The sequence below is a fragment of the Centruroides vittatus genome, unplaced genomic scaffold (assembly GCF_030686945.1).
Source record: "Centruroides vittatus isolate TY-2023 unplaced genomic scaffold, ASM3068694v2 scaffold_3293, whole genome shotgun sequence".
NCBI classification, from domain to species: Eukaryota; Metazoa; Arthropoda; class Arachnida; order Scorpiones; family Buthidae; genus Centruroides; species Centruroides vittatus.
Window position 1 is genome coordinate 609484 of NW_027122702.1, and position 17716 is coordinate 627199.

Genomic DNA, 17716 nt, shown 5'->3' on the forward strand with positions numbered 1-17716 from the left:
ATAGCTCCACCCATATCATGCAATTTCCTGTTTTTCTAGTTTATATTTATTGTCATTAATTTAATTATCGTACTCTGGAAGACAAAGAGAAAACCTATTTATTAGCGTATTAATATTAGAAAATGCCACATTCTCCCCAAGTGATCAATTTATCTTTCATTGTGGTTCTTACCAATTAAATAAAACATTAAATTACATATACAGGAAGTTAATAGCAATTTATAAAAGAAATATTCACGATGGCAAGTTTTTATTTTACAAAGTAGAATATATATATATATATATAATGTATGTAGCATATATATAATTATTTTTAATTACATAACGAGATTTACTACTTGAATTGTTGTATGCTTGTGAATATCTGTTAAACCTGAGAAGGATCTTAGCTTAAAAAATAACTTTAATGTTAAAAATTTGTCATGGTCAGATGATAATAGTTATTGCTTTTCAGAACAATTCGAAATTGGAATTGAAAATACATTATTTTTCAAATAATTACAGTAATTTAATACATCAAAACCGTGAAATAATTTAACATAAAAAAGCAAATTATAGATATAAAAAAAGAATTCAGTATTTTCGAACGTTGACATCTATTGATTTTCAGAACCAAATGGAAGATTTCTGTCGATTGTATAAATTGTTATTATATGCAGGGCAAGATTTAGACTTATTGTAGCCCTAAGCTATTATATTATATACGAGTCTTTTCTTTCACTAAATAATGAGAGACGAAACTTAAAAATTGCTTTTTTAAATGGTGTGAAACCTCTCATAGCGTAAGATTTTAAGTTCTAACTTCTTTAGCTTACGTGTAAATCTGTCTCTCATTATATGGTTTATATAATTACCATATTAGATTTTTATCAGCTCAAATAATCCGAGATAAGAATAAAACAAAATACTCCAAATATCGATTTATTCTTATAAGATTACTTGATCATTCAGTTACGGATTTAGCTTAACAAATAATTATATCTTGCTTAATCTATATGTAAATATTAGTATTTAAATTATTAAATGAAAGATTTTTTTCAGCAAAAATAATTTTTACGAGAATTTTTTAAATATTTCTGTAGTGTTATACGTAACTTACATGTTAAAATAAATGATGGAAGTAATTAAATCTTCGTTTGTTAAAGATAATTTGACTGTAAATAAAACTTTAAAGCGCAACAAAGTATTTGTTTGAAGGAAGATTTATCGTTGAAAGACAGATATTCAACCAGTGAAGTGACTCCAAGCGTTAATCAATCAAATTCATTGATTATTGATTAGGATGTAAACATGATGAAGATGGAGTAGGAACAATTCCAAGAAAACTTGTTCCATTGTCATTTTGAGGTATACTTCATATGTGTGTGTGCCTTACAAAAATTGTATTAAAAAATTATTTATCATATTTTAAAAATTATTTTAAATGAAAATTTAAAAACGATAGAAGCTAAACAAAGTGTAAAAAATATATAGCTCATTTTCACTTATACAGTGGCGCGTTATTCTACGAGCGAAAAGTGCAATTGCCCGGGGACTCCACTATCAGGGATCCAAAAACGAATCTTTTATAAGAAAATATTTCTTCTCAAAAATTTCCCTAATTCAAATTTTCCTGGCCCTGGTGAAGCTATAACGGGCCACTGCAGTTATAAGTTTCAATATATTACAAGTTTATGAGCTGTACGTGGTTTCAGTATTGAAAAGTAATTTCTGCACTTATGCCTGTATATTTTTAAATATAAATTAAAAACAATTTGTTCTATTGTAATAAAATTCTAGCTATTTGTGCTCAATTAATTCATTTTTTTTTATTAAAGAAATACTTTTTATATTAAAGAAGTCGCTTTTATAATATATCAGTTTTTTATTTTATTTTAAACTATTTTCGTCTTTTGAATATAAGAGGCCTTTTTTCTCTGTCATGAGTTCGGTCAGGCCCACAATGATGCGGCCGGATAATGAGGTAAGGACACGACATATTAAGGAGAAACCACCATAATTTAGGTTTTCTTTTTTCTTTTCCCGTTCTGTGTGGGCACTAAGAGGGGCCATCGTGACGGGCCTTCGTCCCGTTCATCAGGGGCCATCGTGGGGCCCCTGATGAAAGGGACGAAGCCACGTACCCGAACAAAAAAACCTCAAAAAATTCCTGTGGATTTTGACTGCCCAAATTTGATTCCGGCTTTCCCATAGCGGTAGGCTTTAACATCTCTGTCGTAAGGCCGGCTCACAATTTAAGTTAGAGTGTAATGTTTGATTAAAATGAATGTTTTTAATGGAAAAATATTAATAGGACCTGTAATAAAATTGCTGATTAAGGAGACGAAATCGCTAATTTCGTCATAATTTTCAGTCTAAACGAAGAAACTTTCAAAGTTATTTGTTTATTTATTATTTTTATAAGTTATTATTGGGAAGTGAGCGAAAATATTATGGATGATGCTAGGAATTTTAAGTATATATTAGCTTAATCGAAAATTTCCGAAATATTCAACGCTAAAGATAAAAAATAATCTTTCATTTTAAGATTTTATAGTTAAAGAAAGAAATTTAAAATAACTTTATTTAAAAAAGAGAAAAATAATGATTGATAACACAAAAGCGTATTAATCATTTTCACTGTCTTCTTTCTTTGTAGGCCATTCTAATACAGTACTATAGAATTTCTTGTGTACATCTGATATATAACATGCTATTCTAATTTATTAGCATTATAACTTTTCTTATCATTATTGTATTCTTTTACTAAGAACAAAGTAATTCATCCTCACTTTTTAGTTAACTAAAAAGAAAATTTTATTAATCCATCAATGCTTTCCGATGTAAAAACGTAACCTTTCTTTTTTGAAGTATGGCCAAAAAAGTATTGCATAATATTCATTTTAAATTGCCTGATACTAGTGAATCAATGCTTCTTTGATTGGCTGATTGATTCGTTAATGAGAATCACAGTACTATAATTGATCTTAACGAACTCTTTGAAAATAAAAAAAATTTTTTCCCATAATTATAAACCCTTTAGTAAAGGCCAGTCGGATGGCCAAGGAAGTTAAGGCACCAGCCTACTGCTCTAAAGCAGTGGTGCGTAAACTATTTTCATTTCTGATCCCCCATTTGTGTAAAATTTTGTGGTGACCCCTGGATGAACAGTAGACATTTTTTAATCGTCAATGTACTTAAAATGAAATTCATTGTGGGATTTGCGCTTATGTTTCTGCATTATTAGAGGTCTGAATAAAACACATAACTGTATGAAACAATAGTTTTATTTATGCATAAGAGTATAAATATTTATTTTATGAAAAATAATTTTAAAAACTTTACATCATAAGAATTCAATGTAAGATATGCAATTTTATTTTATAAATACAGTAGTGTAATTTCATTTCACTATTTTACTGGTATCTGATACTTGTTGAAGAAAAGCCTTATATTTTTTATTGTCAAATAAATTTCTTTGAATTTGGCGACCCCGAAAAATTTTCTCGCGACCCCAGAGGGGTCGCGACCCACGGTTTGCACACCACTGCACGGTTTGAACCTAGGAGGGAGAATAACCCCATAGACAGTCTGTTTTGGATATGTCATGCTCAGTCCCTCACCCCCACACAGGGTCTAGCTCAAGCCCAGAACGGGGCGTGCCTTTTTTTTCGTCTCGGTTTTCCTAATTCTCAAAGAGGTCCCAAACAACAGAAAATTTGTGACTTCTAGCCTATTCTGAAAATATAAAAGAAACTAATAAACGATATTTGTCCACTGACCCATGCAACTTCGTCCACCAAAACCCATTTCTTATTTTTCAGGCCAAGTTAGCCCGAGAGCAACCAGCGCCGCCTAGTGGGAGCGCTGATCTGACATAAAACCAGAGTTTGAAGCTTCTTGCGTAATATACAATGCCCTACGGGCTCCGCTGGTCTGGCCGAACGACTATGTGCTTGGAAAAAAGCTGTCTTAGTGTCCATAGGGAGAAGAATCCAAAATGGATGGAAAAAATCATGCTAGTAAAAAAGAAAGATATTCTTTTGCCATTAGAATACTTCTATAATTTATGAAGTACCGGTTAACTATATGAACAAAATTTTAAAATTTCTGTAATTTTTGTTTATTTCTGATATTAATTGGATTATGTCTTAAATTCTGAAATGTTTCGTAGAGAGGTTAATTAAATCTAACGCTTTTTTTTAAAAAAAAATAAGTATTAAAAAATTTATAGCTAGATAGATAACGAACTAATTTATAATTGAAGATAAATAAAATCTCATTAAAGCAATTTACACAGCAAAACATTGAAGAAGATAATCAACAAAGTTATGAAGTTTTATATTGCATCGTCAGCAATAAATTTAATGCATTATAATTAATAATGCATTTAATTTATTACTTCTAAAATAGTATTTTTTTAACATAACTTCGGAAGTCGAAGGAACTTATTAGATCCTAATAAAGATAGCTTAATTGCTTTTATTGAACTATGATTTTTATCTAATCGGGTAAAAATGTTCAAAGTACATTCTAAAACTCTCAAAGCATATGTTTAATTGAATGTTAAACTCGATGACAGTTAGAAGATAGTAACTGATTTTTCAAACAAAGAAATCAATTATAAAGTTTTGAAAAATCTTGTTTTTGTATTTTATCTTTTTTGGAGACTTTTTCCGGCCTGTAGACACTAAGAGGGCTCTTTCGAAGCCCATCATTGGTTCTGCCAGGCCCACAATGAGAACAACTGTGTGGATAGAAACGAGGCCCGACAAATCAGTCATCCAGGTAGACCACTCATAAAAATTCCTGGGGATGCTCACCAGGATTCTATTCCGGGTTTCCCAAAGCGATAAACTGACGCTTTAGCCGTCTATAATGTCTTTTAGATAAAGACATTACAGTTATGTACACCATGTTCTTGTTGGCTGCCATTCTTAATTTTTTTTTTTAAAAATGATTAGATGAGAATAAGAAAACCATCTTCTTTTGCAATATTTCATAAATTTGTGGTTTAATTTTAATAGTTTTAATAATAAGTCTACTTATAGACGTGTAAATAGGGACCACTAATGGCCGAGTGAATAAAACCACGGAACACTAGTAGTTGGCGTTTCGCCAATGGGCTTGGTTTCCTGGTTTATTTCACGTTTTAAACACCTAAATAGGGACCAGTTTCACATAGATAATCCTCCGGAGAGGCATCCCCTCGGCAAAAAACAAAACTTATATAAAGTTACAAAAAAATACTTCATTATCATACAATACTTAAGGTTTTGTCTACTCATTCTTATCTTTCCTAGAAATAATTTTATATATTTGTCCATGTAAAAAGAAGTCTCTTGTATTGTAGAATTGAATAAAATTAAAGCTTAATTTTGATATTTTTACAAATAATTCGAATACTTTTGAATTGATTTTTCTCGTTATTGTTCTTAATTTTTCCATAAAATAAGTATAAAATTTGAATTATCAAAATTAAATGAATGTTATTAGTTTCGTATCGTATTTGACCTTGAGTACTGTTGTTTCTGTAGAGTTTGCCAAATTCTTCTTATTCCCTGTTACTTCAGAATACATTTTGCTGTTATAAACGTTAGACGTGCTGCGATCGACTTGGTTTATCGATTATTAAAACTCGTTGAACGTCGTGATAAGATTAATCTAACAAATGTTTACTCAATTTCAGAAAAAAATTGATTATTTAACATAATCGATTTTTATTGAATATATTTCTGAATTCCTCCCCAAAATATAGTAAAGATAAACGCCTAATAACGTCAGCTTGATAAAATATACATTTAATAGAGTTATTTATTTGTTATTAAATGAAAAATTATATTTTCTGATCATTAATATTTAAATTATTCAAAATCCTTTATTGTTAATGAGCTCAAATATTTATGACGAAGACTTGGAGGACTGTCGCAAGATCCTTCCAGAGTATGAGGTTTCTCTTGTTGAAATATCCATTTTATTGCCGAATCACAAACTAAAGGATTGCCTAAATTTAAAATATATTATTATTATTTTAAATTTATAAAGAAATTATGGTATATACAACAGTTTATAAGTCTTCTATTGATAAAAAGGAGTTTATAGGCTACATTATACAGACATCGAAACGGTATAGAATTCTTCTTAACTACAGGTTTGTTCAAAGTCAATATATTGGTCATTATGAACCATAAACTGAGTTTAGAACGTGTTTTTTTTTTTTCTTTTAGGGTCATCCATTAATTACGTATACAGTTTAAGAGGGAGGGGATCGCCAAAAGTTTTATACATCATTGAGGAATCTTGTCATGTCTACGGCTCTACGCAGACCTTTTAGTGGTATTAGTGGTATACAAATTTGTTCTTAAAAGCCTACTCAGTAGTTACGTGAGCGAACTATCAGTTTAAAAACTTCTGAAAATATTTTCTAAGCCATTTCTTCAATGTCAGAGGCTTGTCAAAAGTACTGTACATCGTTGTATGCAATAGGGAGGAAGACGGTCAAAAGCTCAAAAATTGTACACGTAATTAACCGACGTACCCATACAGAATTAGCGGAAATATAACAAGAAATATTAATTAAGTATTTGAATAGAACAATAACGCAGTTGTCACAATGGTTAACCGAATTTTGGACTACCCTGTATTAATATAGAGAACAATTTTTATATCTTTTAAAAAAGACTTTTAGAAAGAAAATATCATGTTTTCGTACCTGTCACGAAGACAATATCTAATTGCTTCCACACAGGTGACCAAGTATCCATGGGCATTGTTTTCATTGCGTTGTTATCCAAATACACATCTTCTAATTTAGGCATGTCTGAAAATATATCTCCAGGCAGAACTTCGATTTCATTATGACTATAAAGTAAACAAACGTAGTCATCATTTATTTAATATATATAAGTTCATGTGTATCTCTTGACGAGTTATTTAAGAATAAAAATTAGAAATGATAAATTGGTTTCATTTTCTATTAAAGATTTCGCATAAAATTCAATGAAGATTTATTTATTCGATAATTATATTTTAGTTTTAATCGAGTTTGAGTCTAGAGTTTCAAACATAAACTTTTAACTATGGTTATAGTAATTAGTTTATAATTAAATTATGAATTTATGATTACGATTAACTTGACAACGTAATGCACTTAATGAGGTATCGTTATAGTTTTGTAAGAGGATAACAACCTATCGCAAGAAGCAATAAAAATATTTCTATCATTTAATTAAATATAAATAATTTATTTTCATTGTTATCATATTTATATATCATTATCTCAATATTGCAAATTGGTTGTAATTCATTGCTTTCATTCTGAAATCATGTTGCAATACAATTTAGGAATTTGATAATTTTATTCGAACGTTTCATAACTTATCTTCATGATCCGGGAAATATAATCAACATAAATTAAATAATTGTTTAGATTAATGTAATAACATTTATTAAAAATTTTTAATAAATATTATTATATTTTAATTTTATTGTAATAAATGGCGAAGGAAAATCCATAGAAAGGTCGACTCAGCTAATCCTGTAATTGTGTACAGTACAAGAATAATTGGAATTTTATTATTATTTGTAATAGTGTAATATTAAAAAACGAATAAACTTATAATTTTTATATTCAATTTTAAGTATTAGCCAGGTGGATAAACCACTAAACGTAGTTGATCGTGAGTTCGCGTTACACCAATGGGTTGGCTACGGTTTTCTTCACGTGTCTGGTACCTAAATAGGGTCTTGTTTCTTATAGAAAGTCCTCCTTGGAGGCAACCCCCTTTGGCAGATCTCCCAAATGTTGCGTTGCCTTGTCATATTAATTCAATCTTTAAATGTTACAATTAATGACAAATACAAATAAATTTGAAAGTCTTCCAATCGCATGAATATAATTAAAATATTCTGTATATTATTTGAATACAAATTATATTTTGTGGCAAATATATTTAGTAAATTATCAAAATGAATTATTCAGGAAACAGAAAGTAATAAACTGAGAAGCAAATATATTGCAAGTCGGCCATATTACTTTTACTTGAATAAAGATAATATGACTGAGAGTGAAATATAATGTATAACTAATGTGTTTATTTGCAAAATATACTTACAATTCACTTTAATAAAATTTTATTTCCTGGAAACGATTGTAATTATGAACATTTATATCGAAAAAAAACTTTCTATTGAGTAGTTTTAAATCCTTATTGTCTTGTTTCGCTAAATCTGATATCAAAACAATTTAGATTTATTACGTATTGAATAATTTTCCATTCTTTTATTTGTATTTATTTATTATTTTTTAAGCCTGCAGGTGATCAAATGAATAAATACTTGATCGCAGTTTTGCTTCTCACCAATGAGCTTCTCACTTACAGTTTTGGGTTTTTTTACACATATCTAACACCTAATTAGGGGACAGTTTCTCATAGGAGACAGTCCTCACGTGACTTATCTCCTCTTGGCTCATCAACCGAGTGTAGTTTTGCCTTACTTCTTCAATATAATCCTATTGTTGGGTACCTAAGAGAATCTTTGTAACAAACTCATTTATGGATTTGACCAACAGGATACAATTTTATAGTTAGAGTTAAAATAATTTAAACATATACTTTATACATTATACTGGTATTTAAGTACATGTATTGATATTATAGACATTTATACAGGCTAAAGCGAAACAAGTTAATATAAGTTATATCATTGGTGTCTTGGATTAGATTAAGTTATGAGATGTTCTTTAGATGGACCATTACGTATCATGTCATATAAAATTGAAATTATTTACTGCTTTCAAATTTACAAAATATATTATTTTCTGCATACCATATTATTTTTTAAATAGATCAAAGAAGTCACGCAATTGAAATATTCTAGTATTAGATTTTTCTATTACTGAAATTCTAACAATTGTAAAACAATAAATAGATGATGTTTTCACATAAAACAGATGTTTGTGAATAAAACTAAGAATATTTCCTAGACAGCAAATAGTTTTCGAAATATTTTAAACTAACCACATCCCCTCTAGTAACTACAGTATATTTATCGAGCTTACCATTAAATATAACTCACCTCATGCGTAAAAGTTTTAAATATTTGGCAGGCATCGGGAACATTTTACGTTGTACAGAAGACAGTTTCATATCATCTAACCAAATTTCTTTCAAGTTGATGAGAGAAAAGAATGCTCTGCTTCCTAATATTGTTCCTCCCGTGCTTTCAATAATTAGTTCTTCAAGACCGTATGGTCCACTATCGAACCAATCGTTTTCAATTATATCTATTCTATTTTTTGTTAACGACAAAACCTTCAATTCTTTCAAATGATTTAAGGTTATACTTTTAATTGCGGAAGTATCAAAACAATTATAAAGCGTTAAATTCTTTAAAGAATTTTCTAATCCGGAAAATATAGGTTTGGTTCCGACAAGAGCTTGAAATTTGCTATTGGATACGTTAAGAGTTGTTATGGTATTGCCTGAGAAAATTTCGACCGGAACTTCTTTAAATTTTGATTTATTTAAAAGAAAATATTCTATTGGTTCATTTTTTAGATTTTCGAGTATTTTTTTCAAATCTTTAATGGTTTTTAAATCGGAGCAAGTAACTTGAGAATTTATTTTAGCTGGTTTGCATTTGCACGGATATATACCGGGTGGACATGCAGAAGAAACCACCGAAATCCAAAGGAATAAAATAAATCTAAAGATTAAAAAAAAATAAAATAAAAATTAGCAAAGAATTAAGAAGAAAAATCGCTAATCTTTCGCATCAATGCTCCATATTTTTATTTATTTGTTGAAAATTTAAGTTTTATAAGTCAATTTTCAACATCAGTTAATATCAAAATTACATTAAATAAGTTAAATTAAACATAAAAATTTCTGAATTATATAACATTTCTAAATATATTTTACTTTAACTTAAAAATTATCTTATTATTAAAGATAATTTTCATCTGGATTATTCACATCATTATCACTTAAATTAAAAAAATATATATTATAGGAACTTTTAATTAATTGATTGTTAGTTAATAAATTTTTAAATAATATTTGTTTAAGTTAATTTATTTTGTAGGAAGTTAAATTAATAATCACAGAGAAAGAGAATAAATAAAGAGAAATAATACTCTAGAAAAAACATTAAAAATAAATGAAATATATTTAAGTTTTCATAAGGAACTAGATATTTTCTTTAGTATTGTAATTTCCGTTTAAAAGAAAAAAATAGAATATTTAAAAATTTTTACAATAATTATTATATTATTATTTAATGAATATGATATATATAACCTATGGTAAACTTAGCGGTACTATAGCATTATCTGAAATAATTCATGGTAAGCATAGTAGTTAGCTATACTGTAATTTATAATAAGTATGAGTAACATTTTTGTGAAACTGTCGGATGGACGAGTGATTAAGGAGTCATACCAGATCTCAGGGGATCCAGGATCATATCCAGGATACCTCAGAAATTTTTCATGAGCCATCTAGCTCAGGGCCCACCAGTGGCCAAGCGGTTCCGGTTTTCTGAACACTGGGAATTCGGTCGTGGGTTCGCGCCTCTCTAGGACGGGCCGCCACGTGGAGTTTTTCGGGTTTTTTACACGTCTGTAACCCTGAATAGAGGCCAGTTACCCTTAAAAAGATCCCCTAGGCAGATCGCCCAAGTGTTACGTTGCCAAAACTTGGGCGATTAAACAAACAAACGTCTGACCCAGTTGGGGCAATTATCGTTCCTCATCATCTAACCACTCTCATTGTGGGCTGGCCGAATCCGAGATGATAAGAAAAAAGACATTTTTAAGTGTTAGACGAAAGGGGAAAAAAGCCAGAAACAGCATTATGGTCAATGAAAGCTCCAAAATTTGGAAATTACAGTGAATAGTAAAAAGGTCGTTCCTAGAAATATAATATATATGTAATTATTATTATTTATTTACATTTTGGACCTTCTAGCTCCTAAGAACAGGAAGACATTGGCTGTACTGTCGCTAGGTCCTGATTATGGTAATGTAATAATGCTAGAAGTTATCTGTAATGCTTCAGTTTAAATTGCTTTTGTGAATTGTCTTAGCTGATTTATAATAGTTAAGAGCTAGTTATTTTATCATTAACATGTTGATGTTAAAATTACCATTTTAATTATTAGAATATGGTAATCTTCGCAATATTACAAACATACTTATTTATAAAGATTGACTCTTTATATCTGAATTTTCATTTATTTATAAATATTTATCAGTTTTACTTTCTTTTCGTAAATAAGATTTATATTGCTTTAATATTTTTTTTATTTTTTAAACGTATACTTCGGATATTTAACAATAATTATTTAATTTAGTATTTAAAAACTTAGATATTATGAATTTATAAAAATATTGCTATATTATTAACTGTATTTTTTAATATTTTAGTAAAAAAATCTATTGAAATTTATTTTTCTTTACAAATTTTTATATATTTAAATTTATCTTTTGAAAACGTCAATAAGAATCTTATATTTTTTTAATAACATTCCTTTTCAATTAAATTTCTCGTTTTCAATATATATATATATATATATATATATATATATATATATATGTATATATATATATATTTACATTATAATCTTTTAATATTAAAAAAGACAGCCGTGTGGCCTAGGCAGTTAAGGAGCCACCTACCGCTTTGAAGGACCCGGAATCGAATCCGTGTCCTCCAAAGCGCTAGGTGACTCCATTTCCACAAAAATTTCCATGGTTCCGGATATATCGTAAGCCTCGTCTCTTACCATCAATTGTAAGCCCGCCTCTATTGTGAGCCTGTTCAAACCACAATAATTAATTAAAAAGATCTTCCTAATGCTCACGGGGCAGAGCGTCTTTAATTAATCATTCTTCGGCATTGATTTTTATTTTTGAGATAAGTTCAGAAATTTTTAGTATTTTTATTCGTCATTAATTAATATGCTTATCTATTCTCAATGTAACACATGAAGAGACGTACAGTACAGTTAGATCTACCAGTAGCCGAGTGGATAAAACTATTAACAACTTGCAGTTGGTCGTGGGTTTGCTCCTCACAAACAGGCTTGCCATGTAAAATTTTCCAAGTTTCTTCACGTGTTTAAAACCTAAACAGAGGCCGGTTTCTCTTGGGAAATCCTCCTGGGAGACATTCCCAATTGGCAAATTGCCTATGCCATCAAACCAAATGTACAGTACAGTTTGTCCAGCAGATTAATGCGTTTTTGTTTGTACGTCATTCATTAATAGACTAGTACAAGCCGTTATTTTCAGTCTAACACGGTTCCAAAAAAGTCACTCCTTTTTTTATTTCTTTTCCTCTGTCGGCCCAAAGAGAAGCTTTTTTCCAGACCCATCATGGTTTCAGCCAGACCCACAATGGGAGCGACCGGGTGGTGAGGGACACTCCTCACTCCTCGATATATCTAGGACAGACCGCCCATGAAAAATTCCTAAGGTTGCTCGCCCTGAAAATATCACTATAGGCGCTGTATGGAGGATTCTCTTTATGTGTTTTTGTATAACGCGCTACTTTCAAGAAATGAATCTACTAAGTTAACCATTAACCTAAAACTACTTTTAGACAAATTTTTTGTTACAAGACAATAACTCAAACATTAAGCTACAAATGCACAATTTAAGTATTGCATTGGAGAGCATTAGGTTAAATTGTTATATAAAAATACTGCTATATTTAAACAAATATTGTGCACAAATCTAACAATACAAAACAGAGTTAAATTCAAATAGATTTGATAGATTTAAATTAAAATTATTATAATGCATTTAAGAATACATATGTATTTAGATAGTCCTTATCACAAAAATACCTCAATTCCTACCTCATCATTCCTACCTCAATCAATCGAATTTCCTAGAAATATCTTAAAATTATTAGAAAAGTTTCAGTATTTTAGTATTATTATTTTCATATACAATATTTTATAACGTTAGTTTCGGACATTTCTTTAACATGAGGAAAGAATAAAGAGTTTCCTATTAGATTGAATACCTCAAAACTAAAACAATAGAAGACTATGGACAAGAACGTGTTAATTCAGTTTTTTTGCTTAACATTGTTAAATTTCTATAAACATTGGGCAGAATAATTTCCAGAATTATGTTCCGTAACTTCTTAAAGACTGGCCTATCAGTCTCTAATATCATTAATCACCTGTGACCTGTCCTAAAATACAGAGTAAGTTTAGAACTTTAAGGTGAAACACCAGAAACTTGAGTTAACGTATCATCGCCTCACTATCTTCAATTATCTGATCATAAAGAACCTTAATTTGAAAGAAAGAATATAAATACGTTAAAACTCACCTTTTCTTCATGATTTAAAAAATAATTGTAGTAAAACTTAATATATCATATGACCATCTCCATCTCATCTGGAAGATCTCTCAAATTTCATATATTATTATTTCTTTAATCTTCTAGATAAGATTTGAACGATTAAAAACCATCTGCCGAAATTACAAGTGATATTTTCATTTAAATTATCTCTATCAAATTATCACAAACGGAATTCGAACCCGATAAAAGAAAAAGTAGCGTACGTATCATTACCATTTACACATGGAAGAACATATTGTAAAGTCACTGGAGAAGGACAAATGACGTCAGGGAAAAAAAGTAAATTAATTTTTACAAAGTATCAAATAACCAAGGAATCTGGATAGTGACGTTAACATCAAAATAAAAATTGAAAAGAAATAAAACCGATACGATACGGTTGAATTAAAATGATTTACGATTGTGTTAAATAGCGCGATCTTTATACGACCTTTAATTTAAGCGTTATATGAGTGAAGAAAGCTTTAAAAATTTATAATAATTATTCTGTAGTTTCTTAGATTTTGTATATTTAAAAATTCTGAACAATTTTTTTTTTTTTTTTTATATATCTATTCAAAATTGTATACTAGAATGACATATCCATCACTTTACCCAACTGACAATTCACGCTTGCAGCGTGGTGTTTCGAAGAAGAATTGCAAATCCAACGAATGAATTTTGATAAAATTAATGAAAGGATTACTTTAATCGTTAAGAGAGAGAATAATTACTTTAATTAACTCATTTCTACAATTTAGCAACGAGTTAATATTTTAAAATGCTTACAATTTGATCGGCTTGACAGAAAGTCTCTGCGTGAATATAATCTAACGAAATAATTAAGTTAAATAATGAAAAAAAAATACTTTATAATAAAATGTTTAATAAAATATTTATTCTAAATGTTAATTAAGCAAATATTTAAATTAATTAAGCCATTTATGTCGTTAGAAATGAGTAAAAATAAAAATTATAATAGATATAATTAATCGAATTTGAAACTTCTGAGTGGATGTAAGATGAATAAGTAGCTGAAATACAATTTTTTTATAAATTGGATATGGAAATAATCTTGTTTAATATTCTCTGCGTGTTTAATATAGCTGATCGTAGTTATTTTATATTAAAAATGACAGACGGATTTCTTTTTTTCTTGAAAAATTGCTACTGTTTTAGTAAGTCAGAAGTATCTGTAACAGAATCGTCAGTTTGAATTATTGAAGTATTTAAGCAATAAATTTGTAACTAAATTCGATCTACTAAATGTATATATACATATATATTTTTTTAAAATTAAATTTCTTTTTTATCATCATCAGTCTTCATTCGCCAGTCAAAAGATCAGTTAAATCGCGACATTAAGCGAAATAAAATCTACTTTTCCCTATAGATATCATTGAGATGCATCGATTAACAAGTTTTACTTATGACTCTAATTTTATAATTACTTCAATTAATAGGGTACTAATTTGAGATTTTTAAAATTTATCGATCGATCTATTAATGAATAAAATGTCATGAGTTAAATTTTTAATCTGTATTTTCAATGATGCTGCAATATACATCAATGACAGTTTATGTTCACTGTTTCCTATGTATATGGCTACTTGAAGATAAAATATTACAGCTAGTAACACATCTCTAATATTAAAGTCTTATTTTATTGCATCTTCTCGTTTTCTGCATAGAATTTTAATTAGGTTTTATATCTCTATACACTCTTAAAATAGTTGTATAAAGGCATTTATAACATAGGCCACAATACAGTAAAAAATGGAATGTTTTTACATAAATTATTCTAAAATATAAAAATATTCACTGTATTATTTCCTTTAATTCGTAATCTCCTATAATAAATTTACATATACAAACTTTGTAACAAGTTATAATGTAGTAATATATAAATTTTGTTATATTTAAAGTATTAGAAAGCTGCAAAACTTAGTTTTTTTAGTGTAATAAATATTTATAATTATATTTATTTTATAATATTATAGTTCCATGAATAATTTTATGTGGTTTAATAAATATTTATTAGATTGAATAATAAATTATGCTGATGATTTATCTACCTATATAGAGTTTAGAAAAGAAAATAAATGTTAAATTATTCAGAAAATTTCTTTATAAATTGAGCATACTAATTTTTTAAAAAATTCCATGAATGAGTTGCGTAACTTTCCCAGCTGTTATGAGATTGTATTTAAAAAGTAACTTTTATATTATAAATTATTTTGAAAATGGCAAACGGATTAATTGAGTTTTTAAAAATATTGTAAACGTCAAAAATATTTTTGTTAAGTCTGACCACACCTGAGATATGACACATGACCCCCCCTCTATCTCCCCATAACCTCGAACTTTAATCTCCAAAATTTAATAGTATCAATGCCTCTTATATATAAGTTACCTTGCCAAATTTCGTTTCTTAAAAATATAAATGCCTATAATAATTATAAATACAGTACAAAAATACTATAAAAATTATAGAACTTTTTATTATTAAGAATAATTACAAATTAGTTTGATTTTTCGAACTTTCGATATTTGTGATTACAAAATTCATTTTTTATATATGACAACACTAAATTCACATTGCAGAGATGCAGTGGCGCGTTATAGCTTCATGGGGCACAGGAAAATTTAAAATTAAAGAGCCCCATCTATAGTGTTGACTTAAAACATTTTTCTTTGAAGGAGTTTTTGAGGGAAATGTTTTCTTATAAAAGATTTGGGGCTCCTATTGGTGGGGGCCTCAGGCAATCGCCCTTTTGCCCATATGATAACGCGCCACTTCAGAGAGGAACGAAAACTATCACTCGCAGTAGTAGTTCCACTGATACGGTATACAGAATGGTACGAAGTGTGCCTTTGTAACACATTAAACAATGCATTTCTGGAAAATTTTGGAAAAAAGTTCATAGAAAAATGTATAAGTAAACATGATAATATAATTTTTCATACTCGTACGTTACAGTTTTCTACGAATTTATTTATTCGCCCGTGTAACAATTTTGGAATTTTGGCACCCCATCATCTCGACGCCCTGAGCACATGCCCCCTCTACTCTGTCTTTTCATGGCCCTAGTATACGTATACTTATTATACAGTTTATAAATATATATTTATTAATTTCTACTAAATTTATATATAATAAGTTATGTACATTTAAGCCTTGATAAATTAAGATAATTTTTTAAAAACTTTTAGAAGCTTATTTGAGAAATTCACACAGTTAAGGACCACCTTTTTTTGTGCGTGTGCGTGTACACAAGACCTATATGTTTATAACTTTAAGGCTTATGTTTATATAATTTATAGCCTCATATGTACGAAACTTATAAATTGGATTATACATATATACTAACGCAACAAATAATTTATAAGTTAATTAATAAAACAAGGGAATGAAACTAGAGGGGTGTCCAGGTTTCTTGGTAGCCTATATTTTCTTCAGGTCTTAACTGAAAAATTTAGTTCATATCTCGGGTTTAAAATGATATAGGGAACAGACAGACATACATTCCATTTTATGTGTAGGCATAAAAAGTGAATTAGAAATGTATTTTTATAAAAAAAAGAAGAGATATCATTAGAAATAAAAAGTTAAAGTATTTACAGAATTCATTAATTAATTACACAGTATAAAGGCTACATTAGAGGCTCAGTTATTTAGTTTAAATGGAAACGGCGGTGGGCCAAATAACAAAAAACAAAAGAAAAAAAAATTGGATAATTCTGAACCGTATGAAATATGAGATGTATTTAGAAACAGATTGTTAGATAGGCTAAGTAATAAAATTAAAAAAAAACTATAAAAATTATTTATTCAACGAATCAAGTGCTTACACATAACGCTAAAGTTCGATTTAGCGCCGTTATTTTTTCGACTCTGAAATTAGACCTAAATTTGTAAAGTGCTAAATTGAAACAAGTTATTTCAAACAATAAGAATTATAACAGATGAGATCCACACACAAGTTTGATTTGGACAGTTTGATAAGTCACGTGATTTTGTGATAATGCCATTAGCAATTCAAAATCGCACATAGTAATTCACAGATACAGTATTTTCTACTCAATATTTATAGGAAAGATGCGTTTATAAATATTCATTAGCGCATTACGAGGATAGCGTTAATTAGGAGAACACTACATTGAGGTTTGATTCGTAGTTCTAAACTGGATGAGCTTTTAATTGGGGATCATTTTTCAAAATGTCCGGCAAGAGAAGATTAAAAATACACAGAATAAAAGAAAAACTGTAGCCAGAAAACCAGATAATTAGGACTTATTATATATAATTGGAGCATTTGACATATGCAAAGTTTAAAGAAACAGTAAATTTAAATAATAATATTTATTTTATTTAAC

The 17716-nt window shown here is 28.7% G+C and overlaps 1 protein-coding gene across 1 annotated transcript; it reads right to left on the reverse strand.

Annotated features, from left to right (window-relative positions):
- Nucleotides 1-5837: 5837 nt before the first annotated feature.
- LOC136988337 (leucine-rich repeat and fibronectin type-III domain-containing protein 5-like) lies at nucleotides 5838-13431 on the reverse strand. The gene is made up of 4 exons (XM_067286219.1): nucleotides 13328-13431; nucleotides 9058-9687; nucleotides 6692-6840; nucleotides 5838-5983 (listed from the first exon to the last, which is right to left on the reverse strand). The coding sequence occupies exons 1-4, from the start codon at nucleotides 13336-13338 to the stop codon at nucleotides 5844-5846; spliced, it is 930 nt and encodes a 309-aa protein (XP_067142320.1). The 5' UTR covers nucleotides 13339-13431; the 3' UTR covers nucleotides 5838-5843.
- Between the last annotated feature and the right edge of the window lie 4285 nt (nucleotides 13432-17716).